Genomic DNA, 23,495 nt, shown 5'->3' on the forward strand with positions numbered 1-23,495 from the left:
GAACCACCCAGCGTTCCTGCACAACAACAACCACCACCAGGTTACTTGAACGCTGAGCAGAGCCTCCCGCCTGCATTCGCTCCCTAAGATGCACACACATTTCCCCTTACTTTTTAGGAGGGGGAAAGTGTGTCTTATAGAGTGAACAATATGGTACATTTTCTGAAATAAATAAGAAGTTTATCCCCATTTCCCCAGAAAGCAGGCCTTGCTCTTCATGCCTCACCTGCCAGTCCTTTTCACCTTCTTACCTTGCCAGAAGACGAATGCCTTTGAAAAAGCTTTCTGGACTTGACAGCATATCCCAGCAGCTTTGCAACCCCAAAACCTCAAATTCGTCAAGGTATTCAACACGCCCAATCAGTTGTTTCAGGGCCTGCACAGCGGTCCTGAGTCAAGTGAAGGAATTAAGAATATTATATTTTAAAAATTTGTATACTGCCCTTCACCCGTAGATCTCCGGGCAGTTCACAACATAAAAATGCAAGTTAAAAAGCACAAAATACAGAATAAAAACAAGAACCAAAGCAAACCAATAACTCCTCTCCCTCTAACAAACACAGTTGAAAGGGCATAGGAGGTTAATCAGCCAATGGCCTGATTGAAGAGGACCATTTTTGCCTGGCATCTAAAGGCACCAGGCAAGCCTCCCTGGGGAGAGCAACCCACTAATGGGGAGCCACCACAGAAAAGGCCCCTTCTTGTGTGGAGGAGGCATGTGAAGAGGGGCTTCCGATGATGAGCGCAAGGTCTGGGTAGGTTCATCTGGGGAGTTTTAGGTCCTTGACATCTTGCAGTCCAACCCCAACCATCACCCCCTGCAGCCTCCCCCATGTTTCCAGCACAAGCGGCAACCTTTCGGCTGTGATGGAGACTTAAGGTTTCATGACACGTGAGTCCCACCACACCCAAATCAGCCCATCGTGCGGGAGAGTCTCCAACATCCTCTCCCATCCTAGTGTCCTTCAGATGTTTTGGGCTACAATAACTCCCATCTTCAGCCCCGTTGTGCTGGCTGGGGCTGGTGGGAGTTGTGGTCCAAAGTGACTGAAGAGCACAGGGGTTGGGGAAGCCTGGGTCTCCTAGCTATCTAACCTAAGCAGAACCTCCATGTCCAAATGAAGCCTATCTCTTGGGGGAGAGCTGAGCCATCACCACTATGGGTCAGAGAGAGAAGGGAGGCCCCCCCCAAATGCATTAGCAGGTCCCTTACATCAGTGGATCGAGATGCGAAGAGGGCTCCGGGATTAGACTTGCCGCCCTCGAACCTCTTCTTCTCGCCTCATGGACAAAACAGATCTGAGTGCTAAGTGCAAACAGCAGGTGGTGGAACATGCTCTTCAGGATACCTGCAGCCTCAGGGAACGACAGGATATGACACAGAGCGTTGGTAGCCTGGAGGGACAAGGACAGGAGAACGGCATTCAGCAGAGGTCATCGTCAGATCAAGATCTCAGACTCAGACGCGACTCAGAGCCCCGGTCCATTTCCCTCAGTGTTGTCTACACTGACTAGCAGTGGCTGTCCAGGGTTTCAGGCAAGGAACTCCCCGACATGGAGATGCTGGGGCCCTTCTGCATACAAAGCAGGTGCTCACAGGATGGACCACTTATTAAGATGCACCCCCCTCCCAGCAAGAAGCCCCCAGCCCCATCCAGCTCCCATTCAAAACAATCCAGGAGAGAGAAACTGAGTGGTTTCGTACCGCCATTGGCATTTGAGAAGTGCTGCGTCGCCTGGAAGTGACTTCCGCTTTGGGGTCTTCATCCTGCAGCCTTTTCAGGAGAGGTCTCAGCAGCTTGACGCTGGAATACTGATCAGCGACCAAGGCCTTCCAGATCACCGTGGCACTTCTGCAATTTTTCAAAACAGAATTTTTCCCTTTTCCTTTTCTTAAAAAAAGTCAGGCCTTTGATATTTTCTTTATATTGCACATACATTAGCAAAGAAAGAAACCACAACTCGGAGCACAATTTTTTGCAAGTACGAAATTCAATATAAATAAATATAAATTAAGAAACCCCTTAAATCTACCCCTCCCCATTTTCACATCACAAAAACTTACTCATCACACTCCATCGAACAGTCCAACAGGCTGTCTACGACCGGCTGCATGCGCTTGGTGGCTAGGCTGACAAGAGCCGAAAGTGTCACTTCCTTAGTGCGGGTGTCGGGGATCTGGTGGAGACGGTTGTAAATCTCCTTCACAACCATAGGCAGCTGGAAGAAGATAAAAGAAGACCAGGATGAGAAAGTGTGGTGAACCTGTTTCTATTTTGCTTAATGTATGTAGGGTTTGGTGTCAGCGTTACTCGTGCCGGTTCTCTGCCGTTCACTTGTGTTCCTTTGGTGGTGAGAGAGGTTGGGGTGGCCTAGGGTGTGGTTGTTTGTTTGTGATTGGCTGTGGTGATCTTTGTTTTGAATCAATTCCAGTACCCTTTTGGTACTAGATTCTGGCTCCTGCAAAGTCAATACTAAATCGTCAGCAAATGCTTTCAGTTTGTACTGTTTAGCACCCACTTGTATGCCTTTAACCAATTGGTCCTTTCTGATCATATTTAACAAAACCTCCAGGACCGATATAAAAAGCAATGGAGAGATTGGGCAACCTTGTCGTGTTCCTTTCTCAATCTTAAACTCTTCTGTCACTGCATTGTTCACAATTAATTTTGCCTTTTGTTCTGAATAAATTGCACCTATACCATTTTCAAAACCTTGACCTACCCCCATCCCCTGTAGATTCTTCTTCATAAAACTCCAAGAAATGTTGTCAAAGGCCTTCTCTGCATCCACAAAAATCAAAACTGCCTTAGTATTGATATTCACTTGTAATTTTTCTAGAATATAAATTATATTCCTCGTATTATCAGACAAATGTCTGCCCGGGAGAAAGCCCGCTTGGTCTTTATGAATTTCTTCTACTAACACCCTTTTTAATCTTTTAGCCAAAATATCTGCAAAAATTTTGTAATCTTCCATTCTATTTCCTGGTTCATCAATTTCATATATTGTACTTGATATAACTTTATCTCTTTCAGGATCTCCTGTGATTTTGGTTTTGCTCTCAGCTTCTTCTCTCCTTCCTTTATTTTTTCCAAGATTTTATCCTTTTTTTCATTTTGGGTTCTCTTCTTGTTGACGACTCTTAACGACTGCAATAGGTCTTACAGGAAAAAGCAGGAAAGAGACTGGAAAGAGAAGCTGCTGAATTGCAACTTATTACCAAACTTAAAACCATGGAGAGACCTGGTCTGAACAAAGACATTGGATTCTTATCTCATTATACATGACAAAGCCACTTTTCACCTTCTCACCCCTTGCTTTTTCCTGTAAGACCTATTGCAGTCGTTAAGAGTCGTCAACAGGCTCATCACAGCTATCTGCCAATCACCCATTCCCACCACCCTTCTGAGTAATACCCATCCCCACCTTCTCACTATATAAAAGGGTCTGGTGACTTCTGTTTCAGTGTATTTGAAGAAGTGTGCATGCACACAAAAGCTCATACCTAGAACTAACTTAGTTGGTCTTTAAGGTGCTACTGGAAGGAATTTTTTGTTTTGACTATGGCAGACCAACACGGCTACCTATCTGTAACTCCCCCACAACAAACACTCTGCGAGGTGAGTGGGGCTGAGAGACTTCAAAGAAGTGTAACTGGCCCAAGGTCACCCAGCAGCTGCATGTGGAGGAGCGGAGACGCGAACCCGGTTCCCCAGATTACGAGTCTACCGCTCTTAACCACTACACCACACTGGCTCTTCTTACTTCCCACACAATGCCTTCTTACTTCCCAGAAACAAGCTAATTCTAAGTCCGAAGAGAATGTTTGATTTAGAGGAAACCTGCTCCCCCTGCCTCCGTTTTGAGCCTTACGTCCTCCATTTCCATGCCGCATTCCTCAAGGAAGGACCTCAGGAGCTTTCCTGCAGCCTGAGAGACGGCTCTGTCTTCCACTGTCAGGTTGTCAATCGCCTTCAACACGACTTCGTTGATCTGGCTGGGCGTGAGGTGCTCCCCAAAAGCCTGGCACAAAGAAGAAAGAAGAGGGAGTTTTCTTCTGCTCCACACTCTGACCACGTTTCAGTAGTCCAAGGGTGCCTTCACAAACCAAGTGAAAGACATCTCCACTCTGCCTTGAGAGGGTTGAACTAAGTGACCCCCACGTCCCTTCCAACTCTACAATTTGGTGATTCTATTTATGTGTTTATTTAAGTAGCTGAAAGATTTTACAACAAACCAAACTAAAAGTCAGGTGACGCCTTGCTATTTTCGATCCACATCTTAAATTGGTTATGACATTGGAACATGAAGAGGTTCAATCTAAAATCAGACTAGAAAATTTTAAAAAAAAATCCCTCCAGGAACAGAGAGGGTGAATAATAGTGGCTATCCGTTATATAACCAATGCCTAACAGACTGGGTGGGAACCTGCCGGCTGTGTGTTTAGTTCTTAATATACAACAAAAACACCCACCACAAGGTTGGCATAGTCCACTGGCTTGGCAGTGCCTTGTGAAAGATGCATCGAATGAGTCAACTTTTCCTATTCTTTTTCCGCCCTGAGGAGCCCAAGGTGGCAATGCATGGTTCTCTCTCCTCCCCGTTTTAGTCTCATGAGGTAGGTTAGACTGAGAGACTGTGACTGACTCGTGAGTGGGGATCTGAACCCTAGGTCTCCCAGCACCTGGTAGAATTTCAATAAGTAGAATTCTGCATGCAGTTTAGGCTACCGGGCACTTGTCTTTGAGCAATTTATTCTAATACAATGCATTTCTGAATGTTATTTACACTAATAGCTCACGCATGGATTTTTTTACACACTGTTTGGCATTGCGAAATTCAAGGACATGTGAATTTCAAAGGCGGGTTGTGTTTCAGTTCTCCTGTTGTTTCTGAAAGCCTTGATCTGATAGCTTTGGCTTCCAGTGTGAACTGCTCTGAATCTCTCCCTCATCCCTAGAAGGCGTGGGCTGCCTGAGGGCAGGCTGAAGTTGGTGGGGCAGGGCCCCGTTGGCCCGAGTGAGCAAATCTTTGCTAACTGGGAGTGGCTGCGGTCTTAGCAATAAAGAGTACAAAAGGCCACCCCTACCTTGGCCACTTTTGCGATGTTGTAGTGGAAGAGAGAGGGCCCAGGGATGAAGAAGTCTTCTCGGACCCATCTGACCATGTTGCCTTTCTTATTTTTATTCCTCCTCTTCTCCAGTTCCTTACCTAAGCAGGGTCGGGTTTTGGAATATGCATGCAAAAGAACCCAGCATTAGTGCTCCCTGCTCAAAACCTCCAGTTTTCCCGCTGGGACCAACAAAAACAATTATTGGTTTCACCTCAAAAATTATAATTCGGAATTGGAAAAAAGGTTCAGAAGGGGGCAACCAAAAGGACTGGGGTGCTTGTGGAGCAAATGCTGGTTGCAGCATTTGGGGGGCGGTTCCGTTTAGAAAAACGGCGAGGAAGAGGAGACACAATGTATGGCTTGGAGAAAGTGGAGAGAGAAAGCTTTCTCTCTTGCCCTCATAACATGAGAACAACTGGACCTCCAATGAAACTGAAGTTTCAGGATGGTCCTTCTTCTTGCAATGCACAGCTAAACTCTGGAACTCCCTGCCACAGGAGGCACTGATGGCCACGGACCAAGATGGCTTTCAAAGAAGATGAGGCAAATTCATGGAAGAGAAGGCTACCCATGGCTATTAGCCAGGATGGCTATGCTCTGCCTCCATGGTCAGAGGCAGCAAAGTACAGGAGTAGAAAGAGCTTGAATTCTGCTTGCTGGATTCCCACAAGCATCTGATCAACCCCTGTGGGAACAGGATGCTGGACTGGGCTGGGCCACTGGTCAGGTCCAGAAGGCTTTTCTGATGAACATCAGCAGTGAATTCCTCCCCCAAGACTGCCCTCTCATCTCTGGCCAACGGGGTGTTGGCGTTAGGCCAGTGCTAGCACAATTCTGGCCCTCCTGAACTCCCTGATCAACCCCAGCAGCAGCCAGCATGGGCAACACTCAGGGATGATGGGAGTTGGAGCAGCCTCTGGAGGGCTACAGATCTCCCACCCTGCGGCTTACAAGAAACAAGCCATTTCCCAGCATCCCCCTCACCCATTTTGGCTATCATGATGTAATGGAGATGGTACAAGGCCTCTGCTGACTGCAGGCCAATCTCCTTCACGTTGTCTGCGAGGTGAAGGGACAAGAGCGCCACCAGCTGTCCAAGAAGGGGGAAATCCTGGGATACCTAAGAAGTGGAGAGAGAGAGATGCACAGTCAGCCCTTGTCCCACAGAGCCCAGCAAGAGAAAACCGCCTGGCATGCTTTCAGAAGAAGAAGAAGAAGAGTTTGGATTTGATTTATTTATTTTTTAATGGATTTTTATTAAGATTTTAAAGGTTAGGGAAAAAAAGATAAACAAATATCAATTTAAACAAAAAAAAAAAAACAAACAAACCCAGACAATTAAAAAAAACAAATCAAACCTTTACATAACTGTCAGAGCTGCCTCTAGGTCCCAGCTCACAGAGGACCAACGCTAGGCTGATGTTATGTACAAAAGTCTTTATTGAAGTTTAATTTCCATTTCAAAGCCAGGGCGTGCAGCCCTACGTCTAGACTCTAGATCGGCGAAGTCCCGTCTGAGTCTCCGCCCCTTCCACACCAGTTTAAGATCCTAGCACTGCTCCACCTCCTGCGCTGCACTCTTCTCCTCTGGGTCCTCCTGCCCGCTGGGGCATTGCCCTTTCTAGACTCTTCCGACGCTGAGTCGCTTAGCTCCTCCCCCTGCCTCCGGCGTGCTTTAGGACCCGGTTCCCAATCCTCACTCTCTGCTGTCCCGCGCTCCTGTACATTTGAACTTGCTTCTCGCGCCAACCCAGTGACCTTTCTCCTAACCATTACACTACCACAATAACTGTCAGGGGCTCAGGAGCAGAGGCACAGGGGAGAGAGGAAATGGAGAGCGAAGGGGAAGAATCGGAGGGCAGCGTAGGGGAGTATGAAAGTGGCCCGAGAGATTCCATGAGCTTCTCCAGCGAATCAGAAGATTCCCAGAGGGGGGCGCCGATGGCCAGTGCAAGGGGGGTCCCAGGGGGGACACACCAGAAGCAAGGGGCCAGCGGGGACTCCCAAAGCAGCAGCGGGAGATCAGGACCAGCTCCTCCACCAGAGCGTGGTTTGGGGAAAGAGTCCCATGTATCAGGGCCAGCTTCTCCTCCAGCAGGGAGAGAAGATGAATCAGGGCTGGCCACGCCTCTATCGCAGAGTGAGGGAACGGAGGGGAAGTCAGGTCCAGCTAGCCTCTCCGAAGGGGGAAGCAGTGACAGGAGCAGTGTAACGGTCAGGAGGAAGGTTGCCGGCTGGGCGCGCGCGCCAAGTTCGAATGTACAGGCGCGCGGAACAGCAGGAAACCCGGATTGGGAACCAGGTCCTAAAGCCCGCCGGAGGGAGGGGGAAGACTCAGGGGACTCAGCGTCAGAAGAGTCTAGAAAGGGCGAGACCCCAGCGGACAGGCGGGCCCAGAGGAGAAAAGAGCAAAGGAAGAGGTGGAGCAAGGCTAGAGTCTTAAACTGGTGTCGGGGGGAAGGAGATTCAGACGGAGCTTCAGCGGTCTAGAGTTTGAGACGTAGAGCTACGCGCCGCGGCTTTGAAATCGAAACTGAACTTCAATAAAGACTTTTGTATATAACAACGAACTGGCGTTGGTCCTTTGTGAGCTGGGACCTCGGGCAGCTCTGACAATAACTTTCTTTCCTTTACTTATTTCCTTGACTTCCTCACACCTCCCTTTTTTGTATTCTAGTTCAATTAGATATTTCAGCAAATCCTTTCCATCTTCGTTTTTATCCTAATAATTTATCTTAACATACTATAATTTTACATTCTCTTCTTTCACCAATTAACAATCCATTTTTACTTAGACCTTTATATCATTTCTGCTAAAACCACATAACTTCATTCCAACATCCTTCTAACATTCCTTAATTTTACAATGTTTCTGTAGATAAACTTTAAATTTCTTCCAATCTTCTTCCACCAACTCTTCTCCTTGGTCTCGGATTCTGCCAGTCATTTCTGCCAGTTCCATATAGTCCATCACCTTCATCTGCCATTCTTCCCAGGTGGGTAGACCTTGTGTCTTCCAATATTTTGCAATGAGTATTCTTGCTGCTGTTGTGGCATACATAAAGAAAGTTCTATCCTTCTTTGACACCAATTGGCCAACCATGCCCAGGAGAAAGGCCTCTGGTTTCTTCTGTTTTTTTTTTTTTAAATAATTTTTATTGGGTTTTTACATTTTATAACAACAGACACACACACAAAGACAAAGACAAACAAACACACAAATACAATTACATACCCTAAATTTCTTTACCCACTTTCATTGACTTCCCCCCACCCCCTTCTCTTACATCCCAATTCCAAAATTAATTCAGCAAGTTCTTACCTAACCTCTTAAAGATATTCACATTGCTTTTAAAGATTAAATTCTTTTGTTTATCTATATTCAACTATCCAATTCTCTTATAATCATTAATTTCTTTTTTTTTTTAAGGTCGATCTAACTTCCCCTTCACAAATTTTCCCTTTATTATATTAATTATAGGTCACATTGACCAAGTAAAACAAAACATAACATTTTATAGTTCTATTCTCTCCCCCCCCTGCCCCGGTTTCTGTCCCTTCCTAGACAAATGTCCAGAAAACAAGCAAAAAGTAGTTCTAGCCCGGATTCCTCACGTCCGAGGCGTCTGATTCTCTGTCAGTCCCTCTCTGCCAGCTATATTGGTAGTCCTCTTTGATGGTCCTAAGACCCCGAAGGAGTTCAGTCAGAGTCACATCATATTTTCTTTCATCCAGAATGTTGAAGAGTGTTTGCTGCGAAAGACCATCTAGTTTTCCATACTCAAGAGAAAAGTCCCAATCATGTTGCTTTGTTCTTTCTAGTTTTAATATTCCAAGTACTCCAGGGGCTTCTCTCTTCTTCTTTCTCATCTTTCGCAGGTCTGTAATCCAGAGGTCTTCTTGCTCATACTCTAACACTGCAGATTCCTGGTTGATATTTTCCACTTGTAGTGTCTGAACTCCTTCTTTTTTCTCTGTCAATTCCAAAGGCATCTCTTCCTGCTCAGCTGCAGAAATTTTATCATGCGTCTCCTTTGTGCATTCAGCAGAGTTGTTTGTTTCAGGATTCAAGGTCATAAAAACTTTACTCAGAGCCATACTCTGCTCCTGCAGGATTCCCACGAGAAAAAACATTTTTTCTATCTCCGCCAGTAATTTTCCCTCTGCAGCCATTGTAATGTCACTAATTCCCCCTAGGGGGCTTTCAGTTATTTAGTAGTCCTTTTCCAATAATCTGTTACTTTGTTATTATCAATACTTTGTTTCCAATCGCCTCAGTCCAAATGTATCAGCTTTAATTCCAAGAGTTGTTAAATAGCAAAATTCTTTACTTTGTCCGCCCGTTTGACAGCTTCTTTGACAGCTGTCAAACTCCTTTCACTTCTTCCTCCGGCACCCAAATAGGACACTCCCGGGTTTTTTGGGGGGGATACACACAAAGTTCCAAATTCCCTTTCTCTCCAGCACAAAAATCTTGTTCTATCAAATTTGTGAGAAACTTTTAAATCATCAAAACAGTATTCATTCCGCCTTAATTCTCCGTTCCTTGCTTTGAAACGTCTATAAGTAGAGGGGGTGCGGACTTCCCTTTAACACATCCCCCGATCGTACCAAATTCACAGGATAAAAATTTTAAAGTCCAAATTCCACTACTCACGGGTCCTTTGTTATCCAGTCCAAATTTTGGGAAGAAAGTCAGCGCTCTCCGGCCATGGCTTGCGGCTTCGCTCTACTGAGGTAGCGGTCTACTCTCAGCACCACGCCACTCTCCGTACCCTCTCCGCAGCCTTTAAAAAGGCTCTTCGTGGGTCGGGGAGGGCGCTTAAGGTGCCCACCGAGTCACCAAGTCCGCAGGCTTCCGCGCCTGCGGTTTCTGAGGGTCCCCGTGTCGCCGGCACGGCAAGACCCGTCCTCAGTAGAGCCGATTCCCTCCGGAGCTCGGAGGGAATCCGCCATTAGCCGTTCGCGCTAACCCGGAAGTCCAGGCCTCTGGTTTCTTCTGAAAGGTATACTTAAATACCTTTTCATTTCATTATAGATCATCTCCCAGAAAGTCTTAATCCTTGGGCATGTCCACCAAAGGTGAAAAAATGTACCCTCAGTCTCTTTACATTTCCAACATTTATTATCGGGCAAATGATAAATTTTTGCAAGCTTGACTGGTGTCATGTACCACCTGTAAATCATTTTCATTAAGTTTTCTCTTAGGGCATTACATGCCGTGAATTTCATGCCTGTGGTCCATAACTGTTCCCAGGCAGCCATCATAATGTTATGTCCAACATCTTGTGCCCATTTAATCATAGCAGATTTCACCATTTCATCCTGAGTATTCCATTTCAACAGCAAGTTATACATTCTTGACAAATTCTTAGTTTTAGGATCTAACAGTTCTGTTTCCAATTTTGATTTTTCCACCAGAAAGCCAATTTTCTTATCCAAATTGTAAGCCTCCATTATTTGGTAATAATGAAGCCAGTCTCGTACTTTGTTTTTTAGTTTTTCAAAACTCTGCAGTTTTAATCTGTCCCCTTCTTGTTCCAAAATTTCCCAATATTTCGGCCACTTGGCCTCCATATTGAGCTTTTTCTGAGCCTTTGCTTCCATTGGTGACAACCACCTTGGAGTTTTGTTTTCAAGCAAATCCTTATATCTTATCCAGACATTAAACAGTGCTTTCCTGACAATATGGTTTTTAAACGCTTTATGTGCTTTGACCTTGTCATACCACAGATATGCATGCCACCCAAATACATTATTAAAACCTTCTAGGTCTAAAATGTCTATGTTTTCAAGAAGCAGCCATTCTCTCAGCCAACAAAATGCGGCTGATTCATAATAAAGCTTAAGGTCTGGCAGGGCAAATCCACCTCTTTCTTTAGCATCAGTTAGTATCTTAAATTTCTTGCCCTGCCAGACAAATCTAGAGATATCTTTCTGCCACTTCTTGAAACAATCCATTTTGTCCAAAATTTGCAGTGTTTGAAACAAAAACACCATCCTTGGCAATACATTCATTTTTATCGCAGCAATTCAGCCTAGCAATGATAACTTCAAATTTGTCCATATTTCTAGATCCTTTTTCACTTCCGTCCAACATTTTTCATAATTATCTTTAAATAAATTCACATTCTTAGCAGTCATGTTAACCCCTAAGTATTTCACTTTCTTAACCAATGTTAATCCTGTCTCCTTCTGAAACTTCTCTCTCTCAATCACTGTTAGATTTTTCTCTAAAACCTTAGTTTTCAACTTATTCAACTTAAATCCTGCGAGCGGTTGCCGAACAACTCCAGGCACGCCTGGAAGAAGCGGACCATTTGGATCCCTTCCAGTCGGGATTCAGGCCTCATCATGGGACTGAAACTGCCTTGGTCGCACTGGTTGATGATCTCCGGCGGGCTAGGGACAAAGGTGAGAGCTGTTTCCTAGTTCTGCTGGATCTCTCAGCGGCGTTTGATACCATCAACCATAACATCCTTCTGGACCGTCTTGAGGGGCTGGGAGCTGGGGGCACTGTCATACAGTGGTTCCGCTCCTTCCTCCTGGGCCGTGTTCAGAAAGTGGTGGTGGGGGATGAGTGTTCAGACCCCTGGGCTCTCACTTGTGGGGTGCCTCAGGGTTCTGTCCTCTCCCCCATGCTTTTCAACATTTACATGCAGCCGCTGGGAGAGATCATCAGGAGGTTTGGGCTGGGTGTTCATCAGTATGCGGATGATACCCAGCTCTACCTCTCTTTTAAATCAGAACCAGTGAGGGCGGTGAAGGTCCTGTGTGAGTGTCTGGAGGCGGTTGGAGGATGGATGGCGGCTAACAGATTGAGGTTGAATCCTGACAAGACAGAAGTACTGTTTTTGGGGGACAGGAGGCGGGCAGGTGTGGAGGATTCCCTGGTCCTGAATGGGGTAACTGTGCCCCTGAAGGACCAGGTGCGCAGCCTGGGAGTCATTTTGGACTCACAGCTGTCCATGGAGGCACAGGTTAAATCTGTGTCCAGGGCAGCTGTGTACCAGCTCCATCTGGTATGCAGGCTGAGACCCTATCTGCCTGCGGACTGCCTCGCCAGAGTGGTGCATGCTCTGGTTATCTCCCGCTTGGACTACTGCAATGCACTCTACGTGGGGCTACCTTTGAAGGTGACTCGGAAACTACAACTAATCCAGAATGCGGCAGCTAGACTGGTGACTGGGAGCGGCCGCCGAGACCATATAACACCGGTCTTGAAAGACCTACATTGGCTCCCAGTATGTTTCCAAGCACAATTCAAAGTGTTGGTGCTGACCTTTAAAGCCCTAAACGGCCTCGGTCCAGTATACCTGAAGGAGCGTCTCCACCCCCATCATTCTGCCCGGACGCTGAGGTCCAGCGCCGAGGGCCTTCTGGCGGTTCCCTCATTGCGAGAAGCAAAGCTACAGGGAACCAGGCAGAGGGCCTTCTCGGTAGTGGCCCCCGCCCTGTGGAACGCCCTTCCAGCAGATGTCAAAGCGATAAACAACTACCTGACATTCAGAAGACATCTTAAGGCAGCCCTGTTCAGGGAAGTTTTTAACGTGTGATATTTTACTGTATTTTTGGTTTTTATGGAAGCCGCCCGGAGTGGCTGGGGAGGCCCAGCCAGATGGGCGGGGTATAAATAATAAATTATTATTATTATTATTATTATTATTATTATTATTATTATTAACATGACCAAATTCTTGAATCAATTCCAATACTCTTTTGGTACTAGATTCTGGCTCCTGTAGTGTCAATACCAAATCATCAGCAAATGCTTTCAATTTGTACTGTTTAGCTCTGACTTGTATACCTTTAATCAATTGGTCCTTTCTAATCATATTAAGCAGAACCTCCAGGACCGATATAAAAAGCAATGGAGAGATTGGGCAACCTTGTTGTGTTCCTTTCTCAATCTTAAACTCCTCTGTGACTACATTGTTTACAATTAATTTAGCTTTTTGTTCTGAATAGATTGCACCTATACCATTTTCAAAACCTTGACCTACCCCCATTCCCTGTAAATTTTTCTTCATGAAACTCCAAGAAATATTGTCAAAGGCTTTCTCCGCGTCCACAAATATCAAAACTGCTTTGGTGTTAATATTCACTTGTAATTTTTCTAAAATGTTAATTATATTCCTCGTATTGTCAGACAAGTGTCTCCCCGGGAGAAAGCCCACTTGATCTTTATGGATTTCTTCTACTAGTACCTTTTTTTAGTCTTTTAGCCATAATATCAGCAAAAATTTTGTAATCCACATTGAGCAAAGATATGGGGCGGTAGTTCTTAAGCTGTGTCTTCTCAGACTCTGTTTTCGGTATAAGTGTAATATAAGCTTCCTTCCACGACTCTGGTGCCTTTTTCCCTTCCAGTATTTCATTGCAAACTTCCTTTAAAGGCTGTACTAGCCATTCTTTCAAGGATCTATAATATCTTGAAGTGAAACCATCCAGCCCTGGGGTTTTGCCCAATTGCATGTTCTGAATGGCTCCTTCTACCTCCTGTTCTGTTATTTTATAATTCAACATTAGCTTATTTTCTTGAGAGATTTTTTGTAATCCATTTATTTTCAAAAATCGATCAATGTCCATTTCTTTCTGAGTCTCCTGTGTATATAGATGTTTAAATACCTCTGAAAGCACTTCCTGATCTCCACTGGATTCTGTATATTCTTTCCCTCCACTTCCAAATTAGTAATAGTATTAAGTTTTTGTCTTTTTTTCATTTGCCAAGCCAGCAGTTTCCCACATTTATTTGCCGATTCAAATGTCTTCGGTCTCATCTGTTTGATCTTCCATTCTATTTCCTGATTCATCAATTTCATTTTGCATAAAGTATTACTCCTCTTTTCTTAACTTTGTCTGATGAAATAAATTCATGTCCCAATCTTTTATTGCTCAATATCTTCCTGTGTAGCCTTATCACATGTGTTTCTTGTAGACAAATCAAATCCAATTGTTCTTTTTTTAATAAATGAAAGACTCTCGCCTTTTTTCCGGGGAGTTGAGTCCATTCACATTCCAGCTTAATACTTGCAGTGCCATGATGTAGTTACTCTGCTTATCCTCCAACAGCACTTAGTACTTTATCTATTTCTGTCAGTGGTGTTGATTTCCCTCTTTTTGGTGAACTTCTGTCCAAAACTCCTGGCTCTTTTCCAAGTTCTTTCTGCAGATCTTCTCCATGGTTTCCCCAAAACTTATCTTTTTCCTCCACTGATCTTATCTTTATCTTTCTTCCTTTAAAGCTAAAGAATAGGCCTTGGGGAAATTCCCACCTGAAGATGATTTTGTTCCTTCTCAACAGGGCAACCAAATCTCCAAAGTTGGACCTAGGATCCAAAAGATGTTGTCAGGGACCTGACATTGGAGCGTGAGGTGGAGGCTGGGCTCCAAAGCGATGCAGGAGAGGGGACCAGCAGGAGGGAAGGAATTCAACGTAACACCAGTAGAGAAGGGAGGGAGATGGAGGATTCAGAGAGAGGTCTCCGGGACCCTTCATCTGAGACCAGTGGAGAGAGCACGGGCACGCCTCTGCCCACTCCTTCCTTGCACAGAAGAGTCCCACGCAGGGAGATAGGCGGAGACTTGGCGTCAAACAGCTCTTATGCTGGAAGAGGTTCAAGAAATGCCCACTGACGGATTCTGCAAGCGACTGAACGGCCACGGAGTGAGGGCTTTCAGCCAAAAGCATGGTTAGCCAGGCAATCTAGCCAAAAGTGACGGCAACTTACGCACAAGTAACCCCTTATAACCATTACAGATGTTTCGGTATATCTTTAAAGATTTCCACTCTTGACTGCAGAATTGTCAAAGAATTCTGAAAGTGCAGACCCAAAATTTTATCTCTCTCTTCTTTAGATCGGAGAGTAATCAGACAGTCCCTTATTTTATTCTTGTTTCCTCCTCTTCCAAGTCTGAAGGCCCTCACGATTTTGAATTCTTCTTGTTTCAAATCCAACTTCCAGAACTCTGCAAATTCTATCAAACTGCCCTTCTCTAATTCAGGTACAGCTCTAATCCTTAAATTCGTCTGTTTTTCCTTAAGTTCAATCATAGAAAGTGTCAATTTATGGTCCTCAATTTGCCTCTGTAGATCTGGGACTTTCTCTGTTTCCAATTGTGTTATCTTAAATTCCACAGCAGCAGCTTTTTCCTTAGCTTCATCTGCAGTCTGTCGGATCAAAGTAGATTCCTGCAACAATTTCTGAATAGATTCTGTATTAGTGTTCACCTTTTGTCCCAAGCTATTTAAGCTTTCTGTATTTAAGTCAATTTTAGTGGTTGCTGCGTCTACCTTCACTTTTGCCTCGTCCACTGTCATCTTTGTCTCTTCAACCGTCTTATTTGTCTCTTCGACCCTCTTATTAAGTTGCTCCAAAGATTCATTAATCTTGGCCAGTGCAATCGCTAAAACATCTTCTGATGACATTCCACTAGGCTTAGATTGTGTTGGTACAGTCGCAGATGGGGTAGGGAGACCAACGGCTGATGGTCTTCACTGCCAAATCTTCCCAGACCTTGTTGTTTTGTCTGGGAATGACGAGTCTACTTTTTCTTTCCCATGTGCCATAACACTTAAACAATAGAAGAGCCAAGGTCAATCCCAGCTACACAGTTTCTCTTTGCAAGTGGAAAATTCCCCTAGTATCGATTTCAGAAACTTCCTCTAGGTGGAAACAGTTGCAATAGTCCAAAATGACACCTTTTAAACTCAAATAAAAAAATAAACACTTCCAATTTTTTGTTACTTTCCAGTTACTTTCCCTCCTTTTTAAGAGCAGAAGAGGACAACTAACCACAATGTATCTCTCTTGCTGAGCTATCTGTCAGCAAGTCGTCTATTCACAGTTAATACGCAGTTCAAAGCACAACAGTCTTTGTCTATTGGCAGCCCGTTCCCAAGTTTTGAGCGGTGGATTTTAACTTCTTTCCCTCTCTCTTGCAGGTATATATAGTCCAAAACTCCCCCCTCCTTCCCCTGCTTCCTGGGGGGGGGGGGTTTGATACTTTTTGTGTTAGGAAATTAATCCTTTCCAGTCGGATTTCCAAAACTTTAGCTTGTAGTCTCTTTGCTTTGATCTATTTACAAAAGCGGAAGGCGGACTTCCTGTTTAAACCTCCCCGCATCGGTGCCAAATTAAGTCTTTTTCGTCCTTTTATACTTCCAATTTTTCCTATTCACGGGTAGTTGCTTTTGAGGTCGAATTGTCACAGGAAGAAGTCAGCGCTCTCCGGTAACGGCTGTGCGGCTTCGCTCCAAGGAAAAAGCAGTTGATTCACAGCACCGCGCCGCTCACCCTGCTTCGCTCTGGAACCGTAATCGGTATTCCCTGCGAATTGGGGGGGCCCAAAAGGTGCCCGCTGAATCCCACGCTCACAGGCTTCTCCCGCCTGTGACTTTTGAAGGGTCTCCACTTCGCCATAGCGGTACAGACCCGATTTCCTCGAAGCAGATCCTCCTAGTCAGAAGGATTCCGCCATTACCGATGGCGCTAACCCGAAAGTCCCCAAGAGTTTGGATTTGATATCCCACCTTTCTCTCCCTTTAAGGAGTCTCAAAGCGGCTAACATTCTCCTTTCCCTTCCTCCCCCACAACAAACACTCTGTGAGGTGACTGGGGCTGAGAGACTTCAAAGAAGTGTGACTGGCCCAAGGTCACCCAGCAGCTGCATGTGGAGGAGCGGAGACGTGAACCCGGTTCCCCAGATTAGGAGACTACCACTCTTAACCACTACACCACACTGGCTCTCAGTCGGCAAAGGTGGCAGAGGGGCACAGGGCAAGAGAGCTGTGCTTAGGTGGCCCACCCTAGGCTTGCCCCAGGGCTTTTTCCCCAGCCAGAACTCACTGGAACTCAGTTCTGGCTGTTGAATGGTTGAATGTTGAATGGTTGAATGTTGAATGGCTGTGTCAGCATTTGGGTGTAGTATATAAGGAGCAGCACCTAGCTCTCCCATTACCCTGGGGGATTGGTTGGTGGTTGGGTCTGGTTTGTTGTTGATGTATTTAGTGTTTTTGTTTTTGTTATTAAAACCTTGTTTAAGTTATTTTTGAGTCCTTTTTTAATGCATGGTCTCCCCAGCAAGCTCTCTGCAGTGCTACTATACTGCAAATAGCTAACATCTTTGGTTATGGGCCCAGCTGCTGAGTGGATGACTGCCTTATTTTGGACTCTGAGAAAGCTTTGAAAACTCCTTCTCCTGCTAGTGTAGTTTCTGTGGGTCTGGAAGAGTTCCAGAATGGTTGACCGGGTTCCAGAAGCTGAGAAGGCTCTGGTGTTCCCACAGCTAACAGATGAGAACTATAGTTTATGGTCTTTTCGGGTGGAGGCGCTTTTGACCTCTAGAGAAGTATGGACCTATGTAACTGATGACCCTCCTGACCCTGTAACTAATGCTTGGTCGAAAGGAGATGCAAAAGCCAGGGCAATAATTAATTTGGCAGTCAGTGACCAGCAAGTAGTCTATATAAGAAATAAGAAAACTGCCAAAGAAATGTGGGACAGTCTTGCAGCAGTGCATATTAGAAAAGAGTCAGTGTCTGCATTGACGTTTTTCAAGCAGCTGTACCAGACCAAGTTGCAGCCTGGTAGTGATTTGGCAGCACACTTGAGACGTCTGGAGGCAATACACTGCGAATTAATTCGAAGGGACATGGAGATACCTTATATTCAGTATGTTTTTATCATTCTTTCTTCCCTTAATGAGGACTTTGATGGTGTAGCTAGCCAGATATCTGCCGTTCCACCAGCACAATTAACCGTGGAAGGGGTAACGGCATGATTAGCGGACTTCCGGGTTAGCGCCATCGACAATGGCAGCATTCCTCTGACTGAGAGGAACCCGCTCCGTGGAATTCGGGTCGTACCGCCGCGGCGAAGGCGGAGACCCTTTAGAAATCCCAGGTGGATGAAGCCTGGGAACGTGGGATTCGGTTGACACCAGGAGCGCTCCCCTACCCACAGGGAAACCCCTTTTCGGGGGTTCCGAAGTGACGTGGGGTGAGCAGCGCGGTGTTTTGAATCGACCGCTATTTTTACGGAGTGAAGCCGCGTAGCCGTTGCCAGAGCGCGCTGACTTTTTCTTGTGGACAAATGGATTTTAAACAACAACCCGTGAGTAGAACGGAAATTGGAATTCTAAAGTATTTAAAGTTTTTTTTTTTTTTAAAAAAAATAATTGGTACCGATCAGGGAAGGTCCAAACAGGAAGTCCGCCTCCCCTTTCTGTAAATAAACTGAAGCAAAGAACCAGTTAACTAAGGTCGTGGAGAGTTTTGTGTAAAGGACCTAAATTCCATTGATTGAAACTATCATCAATATCTTTTTTGAAAGCAGGGGAACCTGCAGGAGAAGGTTAAAATCCGTGAAATTGAAGTGCCACATCCCCAGACCCGGGAGTGGTCTGTGTGAGCCCGTTGACAGTGATTTGACAGCTGTCAAGTTAGCTGTTAGGATACAAAAGAAGGACTTTGTTTCTACTGCCTGTTTTTGTTACAACTTTATGTTTAAAAGGAAGAAAGGAACTGTTATAATTCAATGTATGGGACCTTTGGGTCTGTGCTGGAAGGAGTGAAAAAGAATTTGAATCCCTCTAGAGAGAGCTTTGGGTTATTGTCGTAAGGATGCAGCTAAAGATAAAAGCCTTGAGAAACTAGTTTTTGACCTTGGACTATTTAAGTATGGCTGTTAGGAAGGAAATCGAGTGTGAACTGAACAGGACATTTTATCTCTTGGGAAAGCTGCAAGACCAGATAAATGTTATGGCTACTAACGTGGTAATCTTGGAAACAAAAGTAGGTTTTGGCAAAGAAGTGGACAAGAACCAAGCACAGGAACCTCTTTCAACTGAACAAATTGAAAAATTTGAAAAGGAGAATCTTGTTGTGAGCAAAGTGAGGAAAGGGGGAGCCGTAACCCTACAGAGGCCAATAGTGGATTACTACTTGAGGCCCTACATGATGACAACTAGGAGAAGTAAATATTTGGAGATGGAAGCCTGGTTTGGCCTGGAAGATGAAAGATGGAGAGATCACCCTATGTGGAGATCAAATGACCTTTGGAATATAAATCCGAGCCAGGTGGAGATTGGAAGATTGGAGCTTTGGGGGCCTTTGGATTTGAAAAGAGTGTGAAACAAGATTTGGAATACTTTATAGGCCCTACTTTTAACTATGGAAGTTTGGCAGGAAGTAATATGATGACTGTTGGGTTGGGGCTTCCCCAAGATCTGATTTTCAACATTAAAGACTATCAAAAAGACTGGCAGAGGGGACAGACTTAGGAGCCTCGGATTTAAGATCTCCGGGCTGATGGTTTTCTGAGATTAATGGAACTATTGAGGGGCTGAAACCGGGGAGGGGATTTGGTGAAAGAAAATTGGGAATCTAAAGTATATATAATATAAATTTGTTTTTTTTTAAATGAGAGATGGGAAAATCGCGGAATTGAATTTTTTCTTTGACCTTAGGGGAAATGTCTTAAGAATAAGTACAGATATATAAGTTTTAATGGGAAATAAGATTAAACAAAGTTAAAGTGGATGATAACTTGGTGAAGGAAAGAATGGAAAATTACAGTATATTAAGATAAGATATGAGGATAAAATTAAGATCAAGGATGTGTTGAAATATTTATATGAATTAAAATATAAAGAGGGGAAGTATAGTATGTTAAGATAAACTATTAGGATAAAAACAAGGTTGGAAGGATTTGCTAGAATATCTAACAGAATTAGAATACAAAAATGGGAGGCACGAGGAAGTCAAGGAAATAAGTGATTGCAACTAAGCGAGTTAAAGGTTTGATTTGCTTTTTTACTTTTTTTTCTTTTTACCTTTGTTTTTTATCTTTCTTTTTTCTGTATTTTGATATATGTATTTTTTTATTCTTATTTTCTTTTTTGACTGTATTTTTTCTTATTTTTTTGTAACCTTTAAAATCTTAATAAAAAATTATTTAAAAAAAATAACGGCACGATTAATGGGCGAGTTGGATAGAAGGGAGGCTTGTGCCATAAGCACTCCTATTTCCAGAAACAATGAGGAACGCCATATGCAAACTTGTGTTGATACGACTGCATTTAAAGCTGCAAAGCGTTGTTGGTTCTGCAATAAGCAGGGACATTTTGCAAAGGACTGCAGATCCAAAAGAAAGCAAAGTACTCCCAAGTCTGTTTCTGTTCGTCAGTCACAGTCATCAGCCCAGCAGCCGACATTGTACCGTAAAGACAGAAACGAGCCGCGAGCTTTTCATGCTCGGACTACAGATCGTAAAAGAATTAAAGGTGCCAAGTGGAAGTTTTTTATTGTGGACTCAGGAGCATCTCAGCACATTTGCAACAATCGAAGCTTGTTTATTTCTTTCGAAGAGGAAATTGGTAATGTACATTTAGCCAATTCACAAGTCTTGCAGTCGCTTGGCAGGGGTACTATTAAACTTGACTCTTTAAACATTACGATAGCGAACTGCATTTACTGCCCGTCAGTGGACAATTTATTGTCAGTAAGAAGTTTTGCTCGTCAAGGCATAACTGTGCGTTTCTTAAAGTCAATGTGTGAGTTTTTCAATGGGAACAAATGTCTATTGTATGCCCGGGACTCTGATTATATAGACTGTATTTTCACACCTACTCCCAATCGCCTATAAATTGCAGAGCAGCACAGTCAAGCCAGGGGTTGAGGAGTGTAAGGCCACATTCCGGGTGTGTCCATGAAGCACACAGAATTCTGGGACACCTGAATTTTGCTGATGTAATTAAGACAAAGAATATTGTTAATGGCCTAAACTTAAAACCATGTAAATTCTTTATGCAATGTCTATCCTGTTGCAAGAATAAGATTAAGGTTGCACGCAAGGGTAGGTGCTCAGATAGGAAAATAACTGAGCCATTTGAGCATGTACATTGTGATTTAGTTGGGCCACTCCCACCATCATTAGGAGGTTCTAAGTACTGGCTTACCCTGATAGACCAGTATAGTAGATATTGTTGGACTTATGCAATAGCTGAGAAGTCCCAAGCATTTGAGAAATACAGAGCTTTTTGCAACTGGGTAAAAAATGCATTTTAACAAACAAATTAAGTATCTGTTTTCTGACCGGGGCGGGGAATTTTCTTCTGAGGCACAGGGGCCTACTCACGAGTTATCTTGCCCCTGAAGTCCCTGGCAAAATGGGCTTGTTGAAGTTGTGCAGCATGACCTGCAGGCAGGGGTTAAAACTTATCTGTACGATGCTAATCTGCCCAAAGTCTTTTGGGCTGAAGCGCTCAATGCCTTTTGTTACGTTAGAAATTGCAGTTATCATTCTGGTTTAGATGTCACCCCCTATGAGAAGCTGTTTAAAAAATGCCCTAATCTGAAATACCTACGCATTTGGGATTCAGATGTAATTATGCATTATCCCGCTAAGCAGAAATTGGGTGAGTGTAGTGTTCTGAGAAAATTAATGGGCTACCAGAAGGGGGCGTACAGAATTTACATACCAGCAACTGGCAAATTTCATATTACCAGAAGCATGATACAAACTGTAAATTGGAATGGCGTTGCTGTTTTCCAAGATACTAACGGTATAAATGATACTGAGGAAGAAGAGGAAGCAGCAGCAGCAGCAGCAGCAGCAGGAAATGGTGCTTCTGAATTAATGGAACAAGACAAAAAGCCTGTTGAATCTGATAATTTGTTTGATGATTTAAAGTCACAGGCACCCGAGGGGAGGTTAGATTCTCTTGAGTTTTCTGACCGTGATCTTAGCCTACAGGCACCTCTTCAGTCTGACAATGATGATTTACAACCTGAAACTAGTAGTTTACTTAGTCCCATTAAGTCTGAGGAGTCTGACTCTCCTTCCGGACTGAGACGTTCAGATAGAAAGAGACAGAAGCCACAACGTTTTGCAGATGAACTTTTAAATACTGTGTATGCCAATAAGGCGGTTTTTGAGCCAAAAAGCTACGATGATGTTCAGAATTTACCTAAGCACCAAGTAAATTGGTATAAAGCTATCAACTCTGAGATAGCTTCTTTAAAAGAGCATAACACCTGGTCTCTTGTACCACAAACCCCAGAAATGAGACTTATTGATTCAAAATGGGTTTAAGAAAATGCAAATGGGAAGGAAACGCCTATGGTATGTGGTTTCACCTTTACAGGTGAAGATAAGCCATTTCCTAACAAAACTTTGTATCGTTCTGCTATAGGCAAGCTAAATTTCATTCAAAGAATCTCAAGACCAGATATAACTTATGCTTTTCACTTTCTGGCAAAATTTGTGGAAAAGCCCACTACGCAATGTTTCTCTGCTCTTAAGAGAGTTTTAATGTACTTTAAACATACCAAACATTATAGGTTGCAGTTTACATCATGTATTGACAAAGGTTTTGAAATTTTCTGCGATGCATCTCATGCAGTGGAACAAAATAATTGCAGGGGTGTGTCTGGTATGGTGTTTTGTTATAAAGGTTGTCCATTTGAATGGAAGTCCCAGACACAAACCATTATTTGTCTCTCCACAACAGAGAGTGAATTATGTGCATGCGTTCAGGCCACTTGTGATGTGGAATGGTATCTGCAAGTATTTGCAGACCTACAGATGAAAGTAACACTACTAGTAAGAGTTTACCTTGATTCCCAGAGTGGACTCGCTATCCTGTTTTCAGAGACCAATACGCAGCACACTAGAGTCTTAAGGTTACGTTTACAGTTTGTAAAGAAACTAATTGCTGATGAAATGATTGTATTTCAATATGTTCCAGGTGACAATCAAATTGCAGACATTTTTACTAAAGCACTTCCAAAGGTTACACATGAAAGACATGTACAAAATATGCTTTATGTTTTTGTTCCACAATGATGAACCGCAGGGGAAATGTTGAATGGTTTCTTTAAATGTAAAGGTTCATCATTGTTCCACCAGTTGTGTATGTCTTTTTTTTTAAAAAAATATTTTTTATTAACAATTTTTTGTAAATCACAATTCCAATAAAACAATACAATATCACATCTCTTAACATAGATCTTTTCACTGCTTTGGACTCCCTCACATCTCCCGCTCCTGCGTTCTTAGTTATAATTTTATTCAGCAAATTTGTCCCCTTGTTTTTAGTCTTCATAACTAATTTTCAATGTTATACCTCTAATTTTAACTATCATTTTATTCGAATCTTAAAAAGTTTAGATATAACCAACATATTCCAAAATTTTTATCATTTCTTAAATTTATCTTATCTTCATAATTCCCTTCCTTGAACTCAATGGTGCCAAGTTGTTTATACTCTAGCATCCTTCTTAACATTCATACAATTTACAATATTTTTGTAGGTAAATCTTAAATTTCTTCCAATCTTCTTCCACCGTCTCCTCTCCCAGGTCTCAGTTGTGTAT

The 23,495-nt window shown here is 43.6% G+C and overlaps 2 protein-coding genes across 2 annotated transcripts in view; both read right to left on the reverse strand.

Annotated features, from left to right (window-relative positions):
- LOC309346391 (uncharacterized protein) overlaps positions 1 to 23,495 on the reverse strand; it is a 131,037-nt gene that overhangs the window by 102,956 nt on the left and 4,586 nt on the right. The window lies entirely within an intron of this gene.
- Positions 1,667 to 6,233, reverse strand: LOC309346639 (maestro heat-like repeat-containing protein family member 7). The gene is made up of 3 exons (XM_081870526.1): positions 5,093 to 6,233; positions 3,877 to 4,026; positions 1,667 to 2,220 (listed from the first exon to the last, which is right to left on the reverse strand). The coding sequence occupies exons 1-3, from the start codon at positions 5,168 to 5,170 to the stop codon at positions 2,062 to 2,064; spliced, it is 387 nt and encodes a 128-aa protein (XP_081726652.1). The 5' UTR covers positions 5,171 to 6,233; the 3' UTR covers positions 1,667 to 2,061.

The sequence above is a fragment of the Podarcis erhardii genome (genome assembly GCF_964252035.2).
Source record: "Podarcis erhardii genome assembly, chromosome: 7".
Lineage (NCBI taxonomy): Eukaryota > Metazoa > Chordata > Lepidosauria > Squamata > Lacertidae > Podarcis > Podarcis erhardii.